At 28.9% G+C, this 18,489-nt stretch overlaps 2 protein-coding genes across 4 annotated transcripts in view; both read right to left on the bottom strand.

Annotated features, from left to right (window-relative positions):
• Positions 1-541: 541 nt before the first annotated feature.
• LOC141525857 (protein tolkin-like) lies at positions 542-12,155 on the bottom strand. Its single transcript, XM_074240532.1, has 5 exons — positions 11,748-12,155; positions 2,800-2,981; positions 2,499-2,729; positions 1,420-1,644; positions 542-1,340 (listed from the first exon to the last, which is right to left on the bottom strand). The coding sequence occupies exons 1-5, from the start codon at positions 12,050-12,052 to the stop codon at positions 850-852; spliced, it is 1,434 nt and encodes a 477-aa protein (XP_074096633.1). The 5' UTR covers positions 12,053-12,155; the 3' UTR covers positions 542-849.
• A 753-nt stretch (positions 12,156-12,908) lies between these two features.
• Sli (slit guidance ligand) overlaps positions 12,909-18,489 on the bottom strand; it is a 303,228-nt gene continuing 297,647 nt past the window's right edge. For all 3 annotated transcript variants that reach the window (XM_074240537.1, XM_074240536.1, XM_074240538.1), the window contains one exon: positions 12,909-17,597. In XM_074240537.1, the coding sequence (XP_074096638.1) occupies positions 17,511-17,597 (87 nt within the window). In that variant the 3' untranslated portion in view covers positions 12,909-17,510. The remainder of the gene's footprint in view (positions 17,598-18,489) is intronic.

Genomic DNA, 18,489 nt, shown 5'->3' with positions numbered 1-18,489 from the left:
AGGAACACAAAGTGTCAGCGAGTAGTTCGAAACATCGGATAAATGTAAATTATTCAATCTCTCTTCGTAGTCAATAACGGTTGAATCACCGTTTTACCATTCGAGAAAAATCCAACGTTGACGTTTAGTCTTGTCATAAAGAAGAGATTGAATTAAACGATATTCTTAAAGCTATCGGATGTAATGAACATTTACCTGTTCAAGTTAGACATTCTGTTGAAAAAATTTAATGCACAAATTATCAAAATGATAGGATTACAATTGATTCGATTATAATGGAATCATCAAATGATAGTTATTTAATGTTATCTTGTAAAAAAAATATTAATAATTGATAAGAGTTTTTTTAGTAATCCAAGTCTTGGATAATTGTTATTTTGATAATCATACTCAATCATTCAAAGTAATCAATTACAGTTCTAATATTTGAAAACTTTTATCGTTTATGGTTTTAAACGATTGTGTTATTACTAATTTTAATATTTTAAAGAAAAAAATGTACATAGCTAAAATATGGATCTAAATAAAGAATTTAATTAAGTGAATTTATGTTATTTTTTCTTTCAGAATTTTTTACAATCTGAAATGGTTACAGTTACCATCTTTGATTACAGCAGTTATAATTTTTAATAGTTACAATTATCATTTTCGATAGTAATCGCTACCATTATTAATAGCAACTATTACAATTGTCAATAATACAACCCATTATTATGTAAGTAATTAATTCTATTACCACTTTAGATAGTAAGAGTTAATATTTTTGTATAGTAGGTAGTATAATTAATTTTTTTCCATGTAGTTTTATAAAATTTATTCACAAATTTTATAAGTTTAATGATTTAGTATCTAATTGCTTTTTACCATTGTTATAATCGCAGAAAATCCATTACCTTGAATTTCATGATCGCTGACAAATTTAATAATCAACTTATTTCCTTCAGAAATGACTTCACCTGGAGAATTTTTACCGCAATAAGTTCCAACAGATGATAAATTAGAATTATCACCGTTTTTTATTTCAACAAAATCGTTTTCGCAATTGAGAGATTCTTCGAGTTTGAAATAATTAAATTTTATAGATATCTTCCGATTGAGAGGGGAAATTAAATGCCAAACGCATTTTTTATTATCTTCGTATAGGCTTGGATAGTTTGGTGATTCTAAATAATAATTTTGGTTCTCATTTTCGATTTTAATGTCGCCGCCACAAATCTTCTTGTACCTTGCTGTGAAACCATTATACATTTCATTGAAGTGATCTGTACGGTATGTAATAAGCATCCGATTACCGGAGGAAATTATTGGATCTACTATTCTATGCTTTCCACAAATTGAAGCTGAAAAATCAATTTATATTTTAAGTAAAAGAATCTAAAGAATACAAATTCTTAATATTTTTCTAACAAAATGTCACACCTAAAAGAGGGTTTATGGTCGAGTACCCATCTGTGATTTGTAGGTAATCAGTCTGACACTTTGGCGACGATTTAATAATATTTAATGATGTGATGTAGAGAACGATTCTTTCACCGTGTGATGTTGAAATTCTCCATTGACAATATTTTTTACTAGTCGGTGATGCATTAGCATCAACCGCTGTTCCAAATGTTCCTTCAGGATCTTGCAAGGTCTTTCCACACTCTACAATCAAGATCAAGTTCAAAATTAGTGAATAATTTTCATGATTATGATCACTATCATCACTGTTATCAAGATCGATCACAAGATTATCATTACTCAGCAGAATTATTTTTGTGTAGAAGTTAAGGAATCAACTTAATTATCAATCATTGGTGAATGAACACTACAGTGATTAGTTCAAGAGATACCATTCACGAGAAATTTGGAAAGAAGTGTTTTTTTCACATACCTCCTGCATTTCTTTTCGGATCATTTTTTGTACTAAAATAACTGCGTTGAATGCCGAGAAGCAAGTCGAAGTCAAACAACGCGTTTGAAAATAATAGCCACTTAAAAATTTGAGTGCAAAAGCTTGAGCTCGAAGAGTTTAAAAAATGAATAGATTTTCGAGCGTTACGCTCGAAAATAAGCGGGAAGTTCTAAGAATGGTCCGTAGGGTCAACTCTTCTCTAGATTTTTTTTATTAAAGGATAATAAAAATCGAACTAACTCAAATAAATTTAATGCTGTAAGATAGACGACGGGGTGTAAAGTCTACCGGTCAATGCAAGTTTGAATCTTTTCCCTCTTTACATTTTTTAACTGGAAATATTACATTAGATAATTAATCTTTTTCTAAAATTATTCAACATTTGGACTTGATGTATAATTTTCTGTAATAATCGATGTTTTCTAGTTTATTTTCGATTTTTTTTCCGATTACCGGACAAATTACTAAAATATTTTGTTGTCTGGTTATTTTTTTTTTAGTTATTTTGTCGGCGCTTACGGAGTTACGTACTACGTAACGACTGTTTATAATGTCTCTTTCTTTTATTAATTTATAGAAGTAAAATAATTATTTTGATACATACCTCGACATCTGTAGAGTAAATTCGTAGCAATAATGTCAATATCACTCAGTTCTCTTAGTGTATCAATTTCGTCAATTTCATTATTCTCAATTTGTAAAGGTACTATAGTATCTTTAGATTGATCGGATGAAAATTCATTTCTTCTGTAGTGCATTATTGAATTGTAATCATATTTTTGATTAAGAGTGGTGATTTTTTCAGGTGATAATTTATCAAAATTACCCTCACTACCTGTATCAAATATTAACTTTTAACTATTTTTGATGAAAATGAAAAAATACATGAAACATCTATATGTTACCGCTTTTAACATTTTCCATTTTGACATTGACATATTGGTCACGATCTGGACGATTGTGTTCATGATGAAAGCCGATGACATGTCCCAATTCGTGTAAAATATTTCTTTGATTTAGACAGCCTTTACCCAAATAAAGCTCATTTCTCCCACTATAACTTTTGCCGATGGCAGTATGACACCTTCTGTAAATAAATCAATAAAACAGTTATGAAAATCGAAAAATGCATGCCTAAAAACGTTTATCTACCTTTCAGAGAATAAAAATAGCCGTATAATCACTGATTGATTCATATTAAATGGAAATTCAACAAATTGTTCTTTGCTTGTAGATTCATATTTTTCGCGCCATTTTTATTTCAGATAAGAAAAATAGGGTGCAAAATTACCACTGAATAGATAATTAAGCGCCTATGCATTGCTTAAGGCTAGTCTCTATTTACATATCTATAATAATCTATATCTATACTAATATATTCACTTTTATAATTTGGATAGATGAAAAAAAAGAAAATATATCATGGAAAGTAGGTAAACAGGGGGTGCATGCCCAATCGGTAAACCAGATTTGTGGGTTGGTGTCCATGCTAAGTTACCATTCGTGGATATGTGCGCCCTATTTTACCGACCTGTTTTTACCGACGTGGATATGGTGGCGGGTTTTTCGTAGGTGGCGCTGGTGGTGAATTCTTCCGCCATTTTTTAGATCTATTTTCCCACCATTTTGAATTCGCTATCTGGTGGCTGCTATCCGCCATTTTGACTCTGTTATCTGGTGGCTGCTATCCACCATTTTGAAGTCGCCATCTGGTGGCTGAAATTTTCAGTCTGACTTCCGCCATTTTGAATTTGAGTTCAACATTTTGATGTTAGAAAAAAGCATCCTCAACTATTAACCTGCCTTCGGCTCAACCATAACAGATCAATAGTTCAGGATTACGCATTTGTAATATGGTATATCCATGTTCTATATACACTAGTCACTAGGGTGGGTCAAAAAAATCGAATAATTTATTTTTGACTTTATACTCTGAAAAATAGGTTCGTAGACACCTAAAAAGAATTCTCTCCAAGTATAAGCTCTTAATTATAACGGGAAGGTCCTCCGCTTTGCGGGTTTCTGTCGATGCTGAATTATGGCCTACTAATGAGAGTTATCTCGAAAATAAAGAATACTTTCAACAACTAAAAGTTGTCAATGATTCAGCAGAGCGAGCTGTTGCATTAGTCAGTGAATATAATCAATGCTTGACAAAAAATGAAGAACAATTCCAGTACTTATTGCAAGTTGTCAAAGAACATCAAAAAACATTCCCAAATTGTAATAAAAGAAATTATTTATAGTAATAGCGTACTGTTATGTTAAAAATATAGACAATTATATTGCAATTGATAATTCAATAAAAAATTTATCTATAAAAAAGTTAAATACTGGTTGTTTCTCACTTGATTCAATACTTTTCATATTAAATTTGACAAAGAAATATGTCATTCACTTCAAATTAAACTAATCATTGGCTATATGTCGAAAAAATGCTCTAATTTCTTGTTTTAATGCAATCAAACAAGCTCAAGACTGAAAACAATATTAAAAAAATTGTTTATAACATTTCTTTATCGATTGAAACTCAAATTTATGTAAATTTTCCTGAAACTCATAGTTTAAATTAAAATTTATCGAATTATTGATCAAAAACTGGAAATATTGATATTCGTTAATGTTTGACGATGAATATCTCGTAACGGCTTCACTTAATCAAAAAATCATAAGAGACCATTTTTGTAGAGCAGTAAATTTCCTACAAAATCATGAGTTCCGCAATCCGAAATAATTTTTTTTCATCGACTTATAAAATTCATAATAAAAACGAATATTTTCCTTAAAATAGCCAAACTTCAACTATGAATATCTTTTAATCGGTTGAGTTTTTGAAAAAGTCATAAGAGACCTTTTTTGTAAAGTATTCAATTTCTCACAAAATCTATGCCACGGAATATTTTTCCAAGCAGTTGGAAGCGAGATATAAATTTTTTTATCTGATTATTCGAAAAAAATAGAAACCCGCAAAGCGGAGGACCTTCCCGTTATAATTAAGAGCTTATACTTGGAGAGCATTCTTTTTAGGTGTCTACGAACCTATTTTTCAGAGTATAAAATCAAAAATAAATTATTCGATTTTTTTGACCCACCCTACTAGTCACAAAAATTAAGGGATATAAAAAAAATTCCAAATTTTTTGGTGATTTTCAGCGAGCTGTAACTCCGAGGAAAATGATCGCACAGAAAAAAAAAAAAAAGCAAATTGTAGCTCCAAGTGTCTAGTTTTTAGATATGACCATGAAAATTTTTTGTCATCGTCAGGTCTGGAGAAATCCTAAGAAAACTACTGAAAAAAAATTTTTCGAAATTTTTTTTCGTCTTAAAAAAGGTCTACGGGCTTCAAAAAAATTTTTTCGATTGTTTCGTTTAAAAGCTCTTTTAGTAAATTTAAAACCCTCTAATTTGACGTAATCAAAAAGCTTGTACGATAATTTGCCGCGGAGTTATCGTCAATCAAAGCAAAAAGGTTTTTTTTGACTTTGGAAATCAATAACTCTGGAAATAATGACCGTATAGGAAATCGAAGGAGGGTTTTGAAAACTACACAATATTCTCTATAAGAGAACGTAAACCGCTTTTGAAGAAAAAATTTTTTTGAATTGAAAACTCGGACTGAAAAAAGACAAAAATTCGCATAATTAAGGATATTTGGATAACTTGGTATAACTTTGGATAAAATGGATGAACGAAGGATATCGTTGGTAATTTTTAACTTCAAAGTGTCCCCTAAAATCCCTAAGAAATTCAAAGCGCTGCGATTTTTTGTTCATAGTGCCCAGAAGCTTCAAATTCTGTGTTTTCGCAAAAATCACCATTATGAGCAATTTTGTGATTTTTATTCATTTTTCCATTGAAAAAAATTTTTTTTTTCAAAATTCTTTATTTTTTCGATCAAAGAGATTGATTTTTCAAGAAATTTGAAAAAAAAAAAAAAAAATTTTCAATTTTTTTCGAAAATTTTTTTCGAAATTTTCTCAATTTTTTTCGACTGTTGTTTTACCGCCGGCATTAGCGTTACCCAAAGCGTACCACGTGGAGGTTGCTCGGTCGGATTTACGCTTCTCACACACACACGTGTGTGTGTGTGTCTTTGTCTGCGTGTTTGTCTGTTTGCAGCTGCCGAATGACCTCTGTACGCACGGCAGTAACTGCTCAGTAACGTGTATTGCCACCTCTGTTCCGAATCACAGCTCGTAAACGCTCTTGCATGTTGATGCATCGTCGAATATCACGTTGCGAAGCGTTGTTACGTTGTTGGCGCGGAGAAAAGTTCGCGTACGAACTGCAGTGTGAGGACGAGCATTATCCTGCATCGCTTAATCATCCAGCGATGAGTCCTGATTTGAACCCAATTGAGCATGTTTGGGACATGCTTGGGCGTCGATTGCGGCGAGACTATCCGCAACTGCACAATCTTCATCAGTTGACTCAAGCGTTGTTACGTTGTTGGCAAGGAATTTCGCAACGTGATATTCGACGATGCATCAACATGCAAGAGCGTTTACGAGCTGTGATTCGGAACAGAGGTGGCAATACACGGTACTGAGCAGTTACGGCCGTGCGTACAGAGGTCATTCGGCAGCTGCAAGCAGACAAACACGCAGACAAAGACACACACACACACACACACACGTGTGTGTGTGAGAAGCGTAAATCCGACCGAGCAACCTCCACGTGGTACGCTTTGGGTAACGCTAATGCCGGCGGTAAAACAACAGTCGAAAAAATTGAGAAAATTTCGAAAAAATTTTCGAAAAAATTGAAATTTTTTTTTTTCAAATTTCTTGAAAAATCAATCTCTTTGATCGAAAAATAAAGAATTTTGAAAAAAATTTTTTTCAATGGAAAAATGAATAAAAATCACAAAATTGCTCATAACGGTGATTTTTGCGAAAACACAGAATTTGAAGCTTCTGGGCACTATGAACAAAAAATCGCAGCGCTTTGAATTTCTTAGGGATTTTAGGGACACTTTGAAGTTAAAAATTACCAACGATATCCTTCGTTCATCCCTTTTATCCAAAGTTATACCAAGTTATCCAAATATCCTTAATTATGCGAATTTTTGTCTTTTTTCAGTCCGAGTTTTCAATTCAAAAAAATTTTTCTTCAAAAGCGGTTTACGTTTTCTTATAGAGAATATTGTGTAGTTTTCAAAACCCTCCTTCGATTTCCTATACGGTCATTATTTCCAGAGTTATTGATTTCCAAAGTCAAAAAACTTTTTTGCTTTGATTGACGATAACTCCGCGGCAAATTATCGTACAGGCTTTTTGATTACGTCAAATTAAAGGGTATTAAATTTACTAAAAGAGCTTTTAAACGAAACAATCGAAAAATTTTTTGAAGCCCGTAGACCTTTTTAAGACGAAAAAATTTCGAAAAATTTTTTTCAGTAGTTTTCTTAGGATTTCCAGACCTGACGATGACAAAAATTTTCATGGTCATGTCTAAAAACTAGACACTTGGAGCTACAATTTGCTTTTTTTTTTTTTCTGTGCGATCAATTTCCTCGGAGTTACAGCTCGCTGAAAATCACCAAAAAATTTGGAATTTTTTTTATATCCCTTAATTTTTGTGACTAGTGTATATTGATCTTTCGATAAAAAAATTCCATGAGTTTCGTGAAATATGCTTTTCACGAAAGTACTACCTTAATATAAATAGCAGTAAAAATAAAAATAATTTTCTATATAGATATACGAGACATTCCATAGATATACTCATCACGATATCGTTGAAACCATCGGACGTAGAAACGAAGTGTAGTAGGAATATTACTTTTGGCATGTAGAGGTCAGCGAAGAACGGATTTTAAGAAATTTCTTCCCCAAAGGAGTTTGTGGGGGCGTTAACAATAAAAAATTCCCGTTTATAAACTGTAGCTCCTATAGATTTCAAATTTGGTAGAAATCTTCCGTTAAAGATATAGAAATAATATATGAATGAATTTTACGATAGCTCATGTCACAGGGACTTGCGGGGGTGGGTGTTGAAAATAAGAATTTTTAATTTATAAGATATAGCTCTTACATACTACACAGTTAGTAGGAGTCTTTTATATGTTATGTAAAAATGTTCTATGAGCGGATTCTACAAATAAAAAATTTTAATATCTAAAATATAGCTGGATACTGTCTTGTTTGTTGATATGTCTTGAAACCACCAGTATGCCGGCCTATGGAAGCCTCGCTTTTTCATCCGTGCACGGAAAAAAGTAAACTGTAATATTCACTCGGATTCCGGTTATTTTTTATAGTTTCAAACAGTAAAGCGGACATCGGGGTGGCAAAAATGTAAATATTATATAACTTAATGTAGAAAGTATACAAGCCACAATTTATAATTTAATATCCAAAATAAGTAATTAGTAGTTGTCACTATAGTAAATAACGACTCTTTTATCTTTAAAAATTACAGTTTCAAACAGTAAAAATTGCCATTTCAATATATAGTCCATATTATGAAGAAAAGGGGAACTCAGATGAAAGAGAAGGGGGTCTCACTCTGGGAGAATTTAATATTTCAAACAGTAAAAATTATACTTTTAAAATATACATTTTACTAGTCTAAGCAAGTCAATAATTACAGTTTGATTTTTAGCGTTGCGTTTAAAATTTACCATTTTACTTTGTAAATATCGACGTTGCTTGTATTAGAAATTTACTAACTTTATTCTATACTTTTTACATATCATAACATCATTTTTTAGGTACGAAATAATAAATATTAAAGTCTGAATTCTTAATTATTATACTTTAACATTTTAGACATTTACATGGCGAATGTTACTGTTTGAAATAGTATTTTCTTCCATGTAAAGAGTAAATTGTAAGGTTTAAATTGTAATTATTACAATGTGAATAGTAAAATCATGATTTTACTGTTTGAAGTGGTAATTTTTAGCAGTTGATTATTACTTATTATAAATCGACTGTTATTTCCCGAGTCAAAATTAAAAACATATTTTGAGCCTCCACAACCTACCGGAGGAGTTATAGGTTGAAATTATGGTTTTAGATTTTTTCGACTACGATGACGCGTATGTCAGAACCATAATTTCAGCTTACAAGTGGTATTTTTGTCCGCTTTTACCAAAATTAGGCCGAAATCACGGTTTTAGAACCATAAATTGAGCCTACTGAGCCTACAACTCTACCGTACAAAAGATTCTTATTTGTTAATATAATGTAGACGAGGAGAAAGAAAGGAAAGAGGAATAGATCCAGATAAAAATGGCTGCCGTTAGAGGCATGCTATGTCCAGCTCATATGCCATTTGATAAAAAATGATAAAAGAAGGATTTTGACAGTGTCATATCTATATTTTATTGTTGATGTACAGCTATCGCAAGTTCAATAACGTGTGATTCTTAATTTCGACCTAACATTTGCTAACTATAGAAATAAATTGAAAATCTGTTCTAACCGAGATTCGAACCTGAGACGCGCGCTTGCCAGATTGATAACTAACCCTTACACCGTACGACCGATGAGCTAATTCACATCTTATCATTGTTATAAACTAAATCTATATGGTGACGATTTTTCTGAAATTTTTTTATCTTTCTCTACCCTATTGAAAACAATTGTTAGAATTTTTTCGAATTTTCTTACCCAACCAAAAAAAAAGTTATGAGTTATTTAAAAAAAATATCTTTTTTTTCTTGGGTAAATAACCATAACTTTTTTGAAAATTGGCTTACTGGGATGTTTTATTTTTTTGAAAATTCTTGTTTTTAAATATACTTTCAAGAAAAAAATGAAAATAATAATGTGGATTCATATTCAACGTTTTTTTTTAAACTTTTGGAAGAAAACAAAAATTTCGGGATGATTGCCATTTTTGATTTTCGATTTTTTTTTTTTTTTTTAAATACTTTAGTATTTTCTGCGAATCTCCTGAAATTTTCAATGGCATTTTTTTTCTTTCTATTTTTTTTAGAAATGAAAAAAAAAATTTTTTTTTAAATATTTATTTCTCCTGAAAATTTTTCAGCAGATTGAGAAAACTTCAAAATCCGAGAAAAAAAATAAAAACAAAAATTAAAAATAATAATCATTCAAGAGATTTAATTATTTTTTCAATACAGTCAGATCAAAAATCAAAAAAACCATGGATTTTTTTTTTTTTTTTTTTTCCAAAACTACATGCAAAAACAAAACAATTAAATTTTTGTTCGATCCATTTTGGAGCAATGCATGAACTCTCAAAAATTTTGAGGCAATTAATTTCAAACAAAATTTGATTGAATTTATTTTCATTTACACAGCTAAAAACATTTTTGTTGAATGATTTATAAACAGTAGACTTGTGAATGGAATATGATTTTAATTTTTACACGTTTAAGTAATTTACATATCCTAAATTCAGGATAATTTGAGTATTCTCTCACAATTAGATAATAGTTTTCGAAAAAAAATACAAGAAAATAATCCAATCTTATCGATGATTGTCATTTTGAATTTTTTTTAATTTTTTTTTCTCGGATTTTGAAGTTTTCTAAATCTGCTGAAAAATTTTCAGAGTGGCATAACGAAAAACAAACATGGGAGGAAAAAAAATTTTTTTTCCATTTCTAAAACTGGAAATATAGAGAATAAAAATGCCACTTAAAATTTCAAGAAATTCGCGGAAAATACTGGTTTAAAAAAAAAAATTAAATCGATAATCAAAAATGAGCATCATCCTCAAATTTTCGTTTTCCTTTACAAGTTTAAAAAAAAAATGTTGAATATGAATTCGAATTATTGTTCTGACTTTTTTTTCTAAAAAGGACATTGTAAAAAAAAAATTTAAAAAAAACATCCTAATAAGTCAATTTTCAAAAAAGTTAAGGCTGTTTAACAAAAAAAAAAGCTAGTTTTTTTAAATAACTCGTATTTTTTTTTTTTTGGTTGGGTAAAAAATTTTGAAAAATCTCTAAAAAGTGTTTTTTGTAGGGTAGAGAAAGATACAAAAATTTCAGAAAAATCGAAAATTGATGGGGTTAAAAGTGGTCGATTTGGCATGAAATGCTCTGCCCCATATATTAACCCGAATATTCTAACGATAAACGTTAGAAAAAATATAAGTTGAGATGTTATTGCTTATTACCGTCCGTATATTTTATGGATGATTGCTAAATTGTTGCAACGTTAATTACAATAGTCATAATTTTTATTTCAACTCTGCACTAAAAAAATTTTTTTGCACAGATAAAAGTTAATAGTTTTCTAAGTCCAGTTTTTTACTTAAAAAATTTTTTCTATTATGAAAAAATTCTATGTTGTAAAAAATAAAAAGATGAAATCAACCTACAGACCCCCGATGGAGGCTCTTTAGGCTCAAAATACCGTTTAAAACTGTGATTTCGACCTCCACAGCCTATTTTTAGGCCGATGAGGGTAAAAATACAGTTTTAAATTTCAATGCAAACTCAAAAACCCAAACCCAAAAAGAAAGGAGGCTCATGAGGCTCAAATCACTTTTTTAATTTCGATTCGGGTTATTACAGTTTACTTTTTTCCGTGTAGAAAATGTTTTTTTAGAATTTCTATGAAATTTTTAAAGTAAAATGTTTAGCACTTAGGTATGGAGTTAGCGAGAAGTTGTAGGGATGGCCATTAGGATCAACCGTTTCACTAATTTTTTTCTAAATTTTAAATAGTCGACAGCGAATTCTACCGCCATATTTGATCTGAAACCACTTACAGGAATTCTGAAGCTACAAGAAACAAAAAATGGTTCTGATACCTCAAGTCATCGTGACCATATCCTCCTTGAAAAAATACAAATGCCAACATCACTCAAACAAAAATTATAATAAAATAAACTTTAATTTGATTAAACAATAGAATATTATAATCACCTAGAGTCCGGATGTATGAGAGCTAAATAATCTTGATGAATTGTATCATTTCTGTCAACAAATTGAATACATGTTGATTTCTCCCATTTTTGCATAACTTTTCTGATAAATTTGCGATGCAAGCCGCTGAATGAATCGTCAATTTCATAGGGAATAATTCCGTCATTCCATAAAAGACTCCTTTCTTCAGTAGCCACCGATCGTTTCAGGCGAACTTTTTCTGACGCACAAAGAAAATTTTTTTGCGGAGTTATAAGTTCTTTAATCAAGATTAATTTTAAGATAATTATGAAGAAATTCAACATTTTTCGATAATAGCAAATCACTATTTGAAACCTGATTTAAAATTGATATTATTTAAGATTTTTTAATAGTTCTTGATCGGAGTTAATAGTGTGAATATTTTCGTGATATTAAAAATAATATTTAGTCAAAGTTGATGCAGAACTCAATTTTAACTATCTAAACGTTAATCAAATGTACTATCAATTGAAAAATAAAATGTTATTGTAGCTTCATGAATTTACTATAAAAACTATGAATTCGTGACTGTAAAATTTGTTATGAGCCATTTATCTATTGCAAAATAAAATAGATCCAACTGAAAACACGAGCTAGCGTCAAGGTTGATTGTAATATGAAAAAAATTCAAAATCACAAGCAGCTCAATGATAAAATAGTTTGAAAAATCCAAAAGTACATTTCTTATAACTTTCATTTATTTTTTAAGAAAAATTCAAGTTGTATAGTTGGTTTTTAAGAATAAACAATAATTAAGCCATTTTTTGCAAAGTATTATCTAACTTTTTTTGAATTATTGTCACCCGTTTCTTTTATCATATCTACATGCAGTTTAAGATAATCCGGTAACATGACACACAATCGGCTACGCCTCGGACGTTAAAATTACGCCCGTTTCGATCCTTCCTACCACAAACCTTAAGCTCATATCAAAATATCGTCGTTGTCAGAAAACCGCCACTTTACGGCTTTATGACATAAATATCTATTTCTTAATGAAGTAATTTTTTCAAATTTACACTTAAAATATCCTAAACAAAAAAAAGATTAATATTTAAATTAGCTTAAAAAAAGTAATACAAGGTTTTTAAATGAGAAAATTTGAATTAAATAAACTTTACATACATTTATTCAATAGCGTTCATATTTTAAGGTTCTTTATTACATTATATAAACATAGACATTTTTTTTTATTTTATTGACGCTAATTAATTAATTAAATTCTTATGTAATAGAGGTATCAATATTTCTATTTATGCATGCATGTATACTATTGTTATTTGGTAAAACGTGCGTCATATTTAAATACACATATGTTTTTTTTTTTCATGTTTTATTCAGCTGCTAAGTTTTCGCTCATCATTTTATTACTCAGTAATAATTATATATAAATTTATTTTCGATATACTTTCGATCTATCAGTCATTTCTTTAAAACATTCGCTGGCGTAACAATCATTCAAACATTCGTTCATTCGTTTCTCTCATTGTATTCTTATAGGCTCACTATCGGTATTTAATAATTTAATTAATACCGCGCTTTGACAATAATTTCAAAATTCACTTTCAGTGTCGTTCAAAAAAGTGCATGGCATTTTATTTAATTACGTTAATTGTAAAAATTTGTTAACTATTTTTTTTTTGTTTTTCAATTATTTCTCGTCACTATTTATCAATATATAATTCTATTAAGAAATTAAAAAACTTGTAATTTTAATTTATTAGATATTAAAAACGTTTTAGTTTGAAATTCTTACACCAATTATTAACGCTTTTTTCAGCAATTTTATTGCAAATATTTATTATTTTATTTTTTAATTATTATAATGTAAAAGACAAAAAGGAAGCACAATCCTTTGCATGCCGATACTCTTTATCGCATTAACTAGACACCTACTTTCGGTTCCACATTATTATTGTCCATAAAGACGTATCTATTTATTAAAGTTGCGCAAAAAACCAACAATTTTTGTTTTTTAGTCTTATATTTTTTATATTTTATAATATTTCAGAAACACTATTAAAGATTCAGTCGAAACAGAAATTTTATGGGCTTGCTTCTTTTTTTGTTATCTAGCGATTTTTTTGCGTTGAAAATAATGAACAATCAAATAGTTTCAGTTTCATTTTAATTTTTAAAAATTACTCTTACAAAAATTGTACACTTTTAAGTACCCGAATTAGAGGAGTAATTAATAGAATTCAACAGATAAAACGTTAACCCAAGAACGTCAGATTTTAGTCATTTTTTCCGGATTGATATAAAAAATTTTAGTTATACCTAGAACACCCGCTAGATGGCACGCGGAGCTCAAATCTTCTCAGACGCAGGGCGGTCAATACTAAGTACTAAATACAAGAAATTTTTCAAAATACAGATAATCATCTTGAAAACTTGAAAACATTTATTGTAATATACACAGAAAAAAACATTTACTTGAAACAAGTAAATAATTTTGAAGAATTTCATCTTTTTGATTTGAGTAGAAAAATTCTTAAACTAAGAAATTTTTTTTGGTTTGAATAAGTTTTACTTAGTTCAAGAATTTTTTGTCTTGATTCAAAACAATGAAAATTTTCAAATTAATTTTTTTCGTTCAAGAATTTTTTTCTTGATTCAAGTTAATTTTTTTTTTAGCGTAGAAAAAAATTCATTGGAAATATAATGATTCAATTTTCAGTATTTGAAAGTCATAATTAATTTCAAAAAGTATTTCTAACAAATGAATTCCAACAAATATCTAAAAACATGAAAAATAATGACTCCTGACCATTTTTGATTTTATTTTAAGAATTATTTAGCAGTAAAAAAATTATTGAATGAATTCTTCCATATTTTTAGAATCTCCTTTGGATAAATTTATTTAAACATTTTATTTATAATTATCCACTTATTACAAACCCCTTCAAATAGTCGGATATTTGTTTAACGAGAGTTACATCGAAAATATTATGTTTCCATAAAAAAAATAAGACTTGAAAAAAATTATAGGTTTTTATGCACCCCTGAACTATTTATTTATAATTACTTTTGTCGTCATTCATTCATAGATACGTTATTTAACTTTTGTCCCACGTTATAATTCATTTATCATTGGTCACCTTGTGAATCGATATTGAATAAAAAAAACATCTCTTAAACAAATCTTAATATAATTTTAATTATAATCGACTAAATAATAATTCAGATATATAATATGATTTAAATATTATTATGATACACCTATTAAAATAATGTTGATCATTTGTTATAAAATAATATTTTATCGTATATTATATTTGAATGTTTTAATTCCACAATTTATTTTAAAAATATTGAGAATTTGGACATAACGTTCTCGGTAAATAATTATTATCATGAATTTTATTGTTTGTGGAATAAATTTAATCATGTAATTAAACTCCATTCAGTAGCCTCATAGCTAATAATTCAATTAAATTATGATATCAAATTATTTCAATTACTCGTTATAACAAAAAATTTCATTTATACCTTCAATATTAGTTCTACTAATTAATTTTTTTTTTTATTTTCAAATTAAATAATACAATTTTTTGATAAAAAATCGTAGAAAAATATTTCATTTATATACAAATTTAAATTATTAATTTATTAAACGTTTATTTTATTCATTTTTCTTATAAATAATATGAAAATTTTATAATTAAATATCGTCCAAGCTCTCAATATTGAAAATAACTTCTAATTACAAATTATACCTCAAAATATCGCAATAAACTTTTTCAATCAATATAATTTTTATTGGCAGTGGGTAGTGTGTTTGTGAAGTAGGTACACTGTATTTATTGATTAAAGAAACAAGAAATTTACGATTTAAATAATAATAAATGTTTCAAATTGAGAAAATATGTTTGAAAATTATTAATTACTATTTATGTTATTACATGCTAATTCATTTAAATATATATAATTGGTTGTTTTACTGTATTAAATCGCTTCTTCACACGTTTTAAGACCTTGTTTATTTCGAAATTCCAAGGCAGGAGAGCGAGAAAGTCAATTAATTTGACCAGGTATTAACAAAACTTTTATTAAAGTACCAGCGGGTAATAAGGCCTAGGTAAGGAAGATTTTGAAAAACATTGAAAATATTGCATTTAATTATTGCAATGTATCATTAATTTTTAAATTAATACATTAGCTATAAAATATAATGGAGTAATAATAATTTTCACTATAAACAAACATGAAATTAAATTTTTTCAAAAACTTGGCGAATAGGCCTTATTTTATTAAGGTAGGGTAATAAGGCCTTCGGGTTATACATACTGGAAATAGTTATACTATACTTAATAAAATTGGTATTAGAAATCAATCATCACTTCAATTGAGCAACAATGCTTTTAAGATGTTGATAAAAATTAGAACAATGATTATAAATTATTAAATATAAAATTATAAAAAATGTTTACCATTTACTCAAATCGTTTTTTAGGAATTCTTCTGCGCTACTTTAGCATATGACGGATGATGAAATATAGAAGACAAGGAACGTTTTATCGGGACTCTATAAACTTGTAGCGACATTTCTATGCTTGACGCTTCTATTAGAGAAGTCTTTAGCGGAAGCGGTTATTTTAAATAGTATTTCTATCACTAGGGCCTTATTACCTGCGGGTACGTTATTTTTGAAACGAAGTTTCTTATCGCACGTTTGCAAATGAGAGCTAGGCCAAAAAAAGTGAAGGATTTTAAATGTAAGGATACTCCGTAGCTATGGTTGCTATGGCAATGCTTACAATAGTAACAGTAGGTATAATAACACTTGCCATAGCAACAGTAATCATAGCGATGCCTACCATAACAAGAGTTACCGCAACAACAGTCACCATAGCAACGGTTACTACGGAAACACTTGCCGTAGCTATAGTTACCATGGAAATGCTTATCATAACAACGGTTACTGTAACAACTATCACTATGGAAACGTCTACCATAGCAACAGTTACCGTAGCAAGCGGTTACCATAGCAGCATTTATTATAAATATGTTTGCCATAGCAACACTCACTACGAATTTTTTATTTACAATTAATTGTTCTTAATTTGTTTGATTGTGCCTATTATTTAAAATTTCATACATGACAAAAGAAACTTCATTTAAACATGACAGTTTTAATTTCTTTTACATTTTTAGCTCGTACTTGGGATACTGGGAATTTTACGATTGCTATCATTTACAAAGTTAACTTCTCTACAATCGTAGATTAAATGCGATCGATTGACATTTTATCAAGTAATACAATATATATTTGTTTATAGCCTATTGTGTATTTAGATAAATACAAGCACGCATACCATTGATTTTCTAATAAATCAGTAGACAAATGGAAACATGCTTGTACAATTGTAATACTTAAAATATTTCCTTAAACAGATACTTATATTATGTGAATAATAGATAATTATTGATTAATTCATATCTATTAATCCAATATTATTGTTATTATTATATATTATAATATAATTCTTATTAATACATATCACACTGAGCCGGCTGTGTGTGTCCATCGAAATTAGTCCGCACATTGTCACTCACTGTTTTATTATTAATAACTCGTCTTATTTAAATATTAAATAGGCACGTAAAAAAAAATAATTGAAAAAATGCCTTAATTTAATGAGTAATATTAAATATGGAATAATGGGGTTTACTTTTACTTTATGTATTTAAAAAATCCTATATGACGGTGTGATGAATTAGCAGTTGATTTCTTCCAGTCTAATAGCATTTACGTGTGCACGTACATTTACGTATTAAGTCAACATCTTTCGTGTAGCGTTTTCCATCGGTACAAATCAAGCGGACCTAAAAAAACATTGTTTATTTAATAACACAAGCACAAAAAAAAAATTTTTTTTTTATTCAAAATTCTTTTAAATTGAAGAATTTTCCTTTAATTGTCAGATTTTGGTTAACTTTAGTAAAATTAAATGTCGTAATTTTTTACGGAACCCCTGATAGGCAAACATCTAAGCAATATTCCTCGAACAGCAATGAGGGTAAAAAAACTCGTCCAATTGAATTTCAAGCATCCGAAAAAGGCAAAAATATTTTTTTGTTGTCAAACTAAAGCTCAAATATTTTTGTGTAAGTTACATTTTAGAAGTAGGCATTTTTTACCCGGTTTACCTGTCAAAAGTTAATTCTCCGTTCCAAAACTTGTGAAAATATTTTCTTATTTTGTCTGACATATTCTAATATAGCCAATTGCACGCCACATAACGCGAACGCGTTTACCCTATTTCAAAATATTGATTGAAAAGAATTAAAAATGATGAAATTCGAATTCTTTTCAATAATTTCAATTTTTTTGTTTGTAAATATAGATATACAGTTTGCATGGCGCGACCGCTTCTCAATTCTTCTCAATCAGTATTTTGAACCAGGGTAAGGTAATGTTCTACGCTCAACGCAACATAATCAAACAACATAATCAAAAAATTTTAATTTTCAGCCTTACGCACAGTCTTATACACTACAAGAAAAATTACGATGTTGCTACAATAATATTTTTTCGATCACTCAAATTAAAAAGAAGTTTAGGTTACCGAAAAAAAATTTACGAAATAACAACGTAATTTTTAATAATTCAAACATCCTAAAAATTCATGAGTAAATATTATTTTTCAAAATTTGAAATTATTGAAGCTACGATATTGAAAGACTAATTCTGGATAACGATGTTACTATTGTAATT

Source organism: Cotesia typhae, unplaced genomic scaffold (genome assembly GCF_013202065.1).
Source record: "Cotesia typhae breed Kobodo isofemale line unplaced genomic scaffold, CoteBio_Ctyphae contig_27, whole genome shotgun sequence".
NCBI classification, from domain to species: domain Eukaryota; kingdom Metazoa; phylum Arthropoda; class Insecta; order Hymenoptera; family Braconidae; genus Cotesia; species Cotesia typhae.
The sequence above is the reverse complement of the archived record's forward strand: the minus strand, read 5'-3'. Positions and strand labels throughout refer to the sequence as shown.

Bases quoted from the DNA above. Each gene is read 5' to 3' on its own strand.
- LOC141525857 (XM_074240532.1), bottom strand. From the start codon at position 12,052: ATGTTGAATTTCTTCATAATTATCTTAAAATTAATCTTGATTAAAGAA. The intron at 2,982-11,747 runs GTGATTATAATA...ATTTATTTACAG, and splicing joins CTCATACATCCGGACTCTAG to AAGGTGTCATACTGCCATCG. The intron at 1,341-1,419 runs GTGTGACATTTT...TTGATTTTTCAG, and splicing joins GACCATAAACCCTCTTTTAG to CTTCAATTTGTGGAAAGCAT.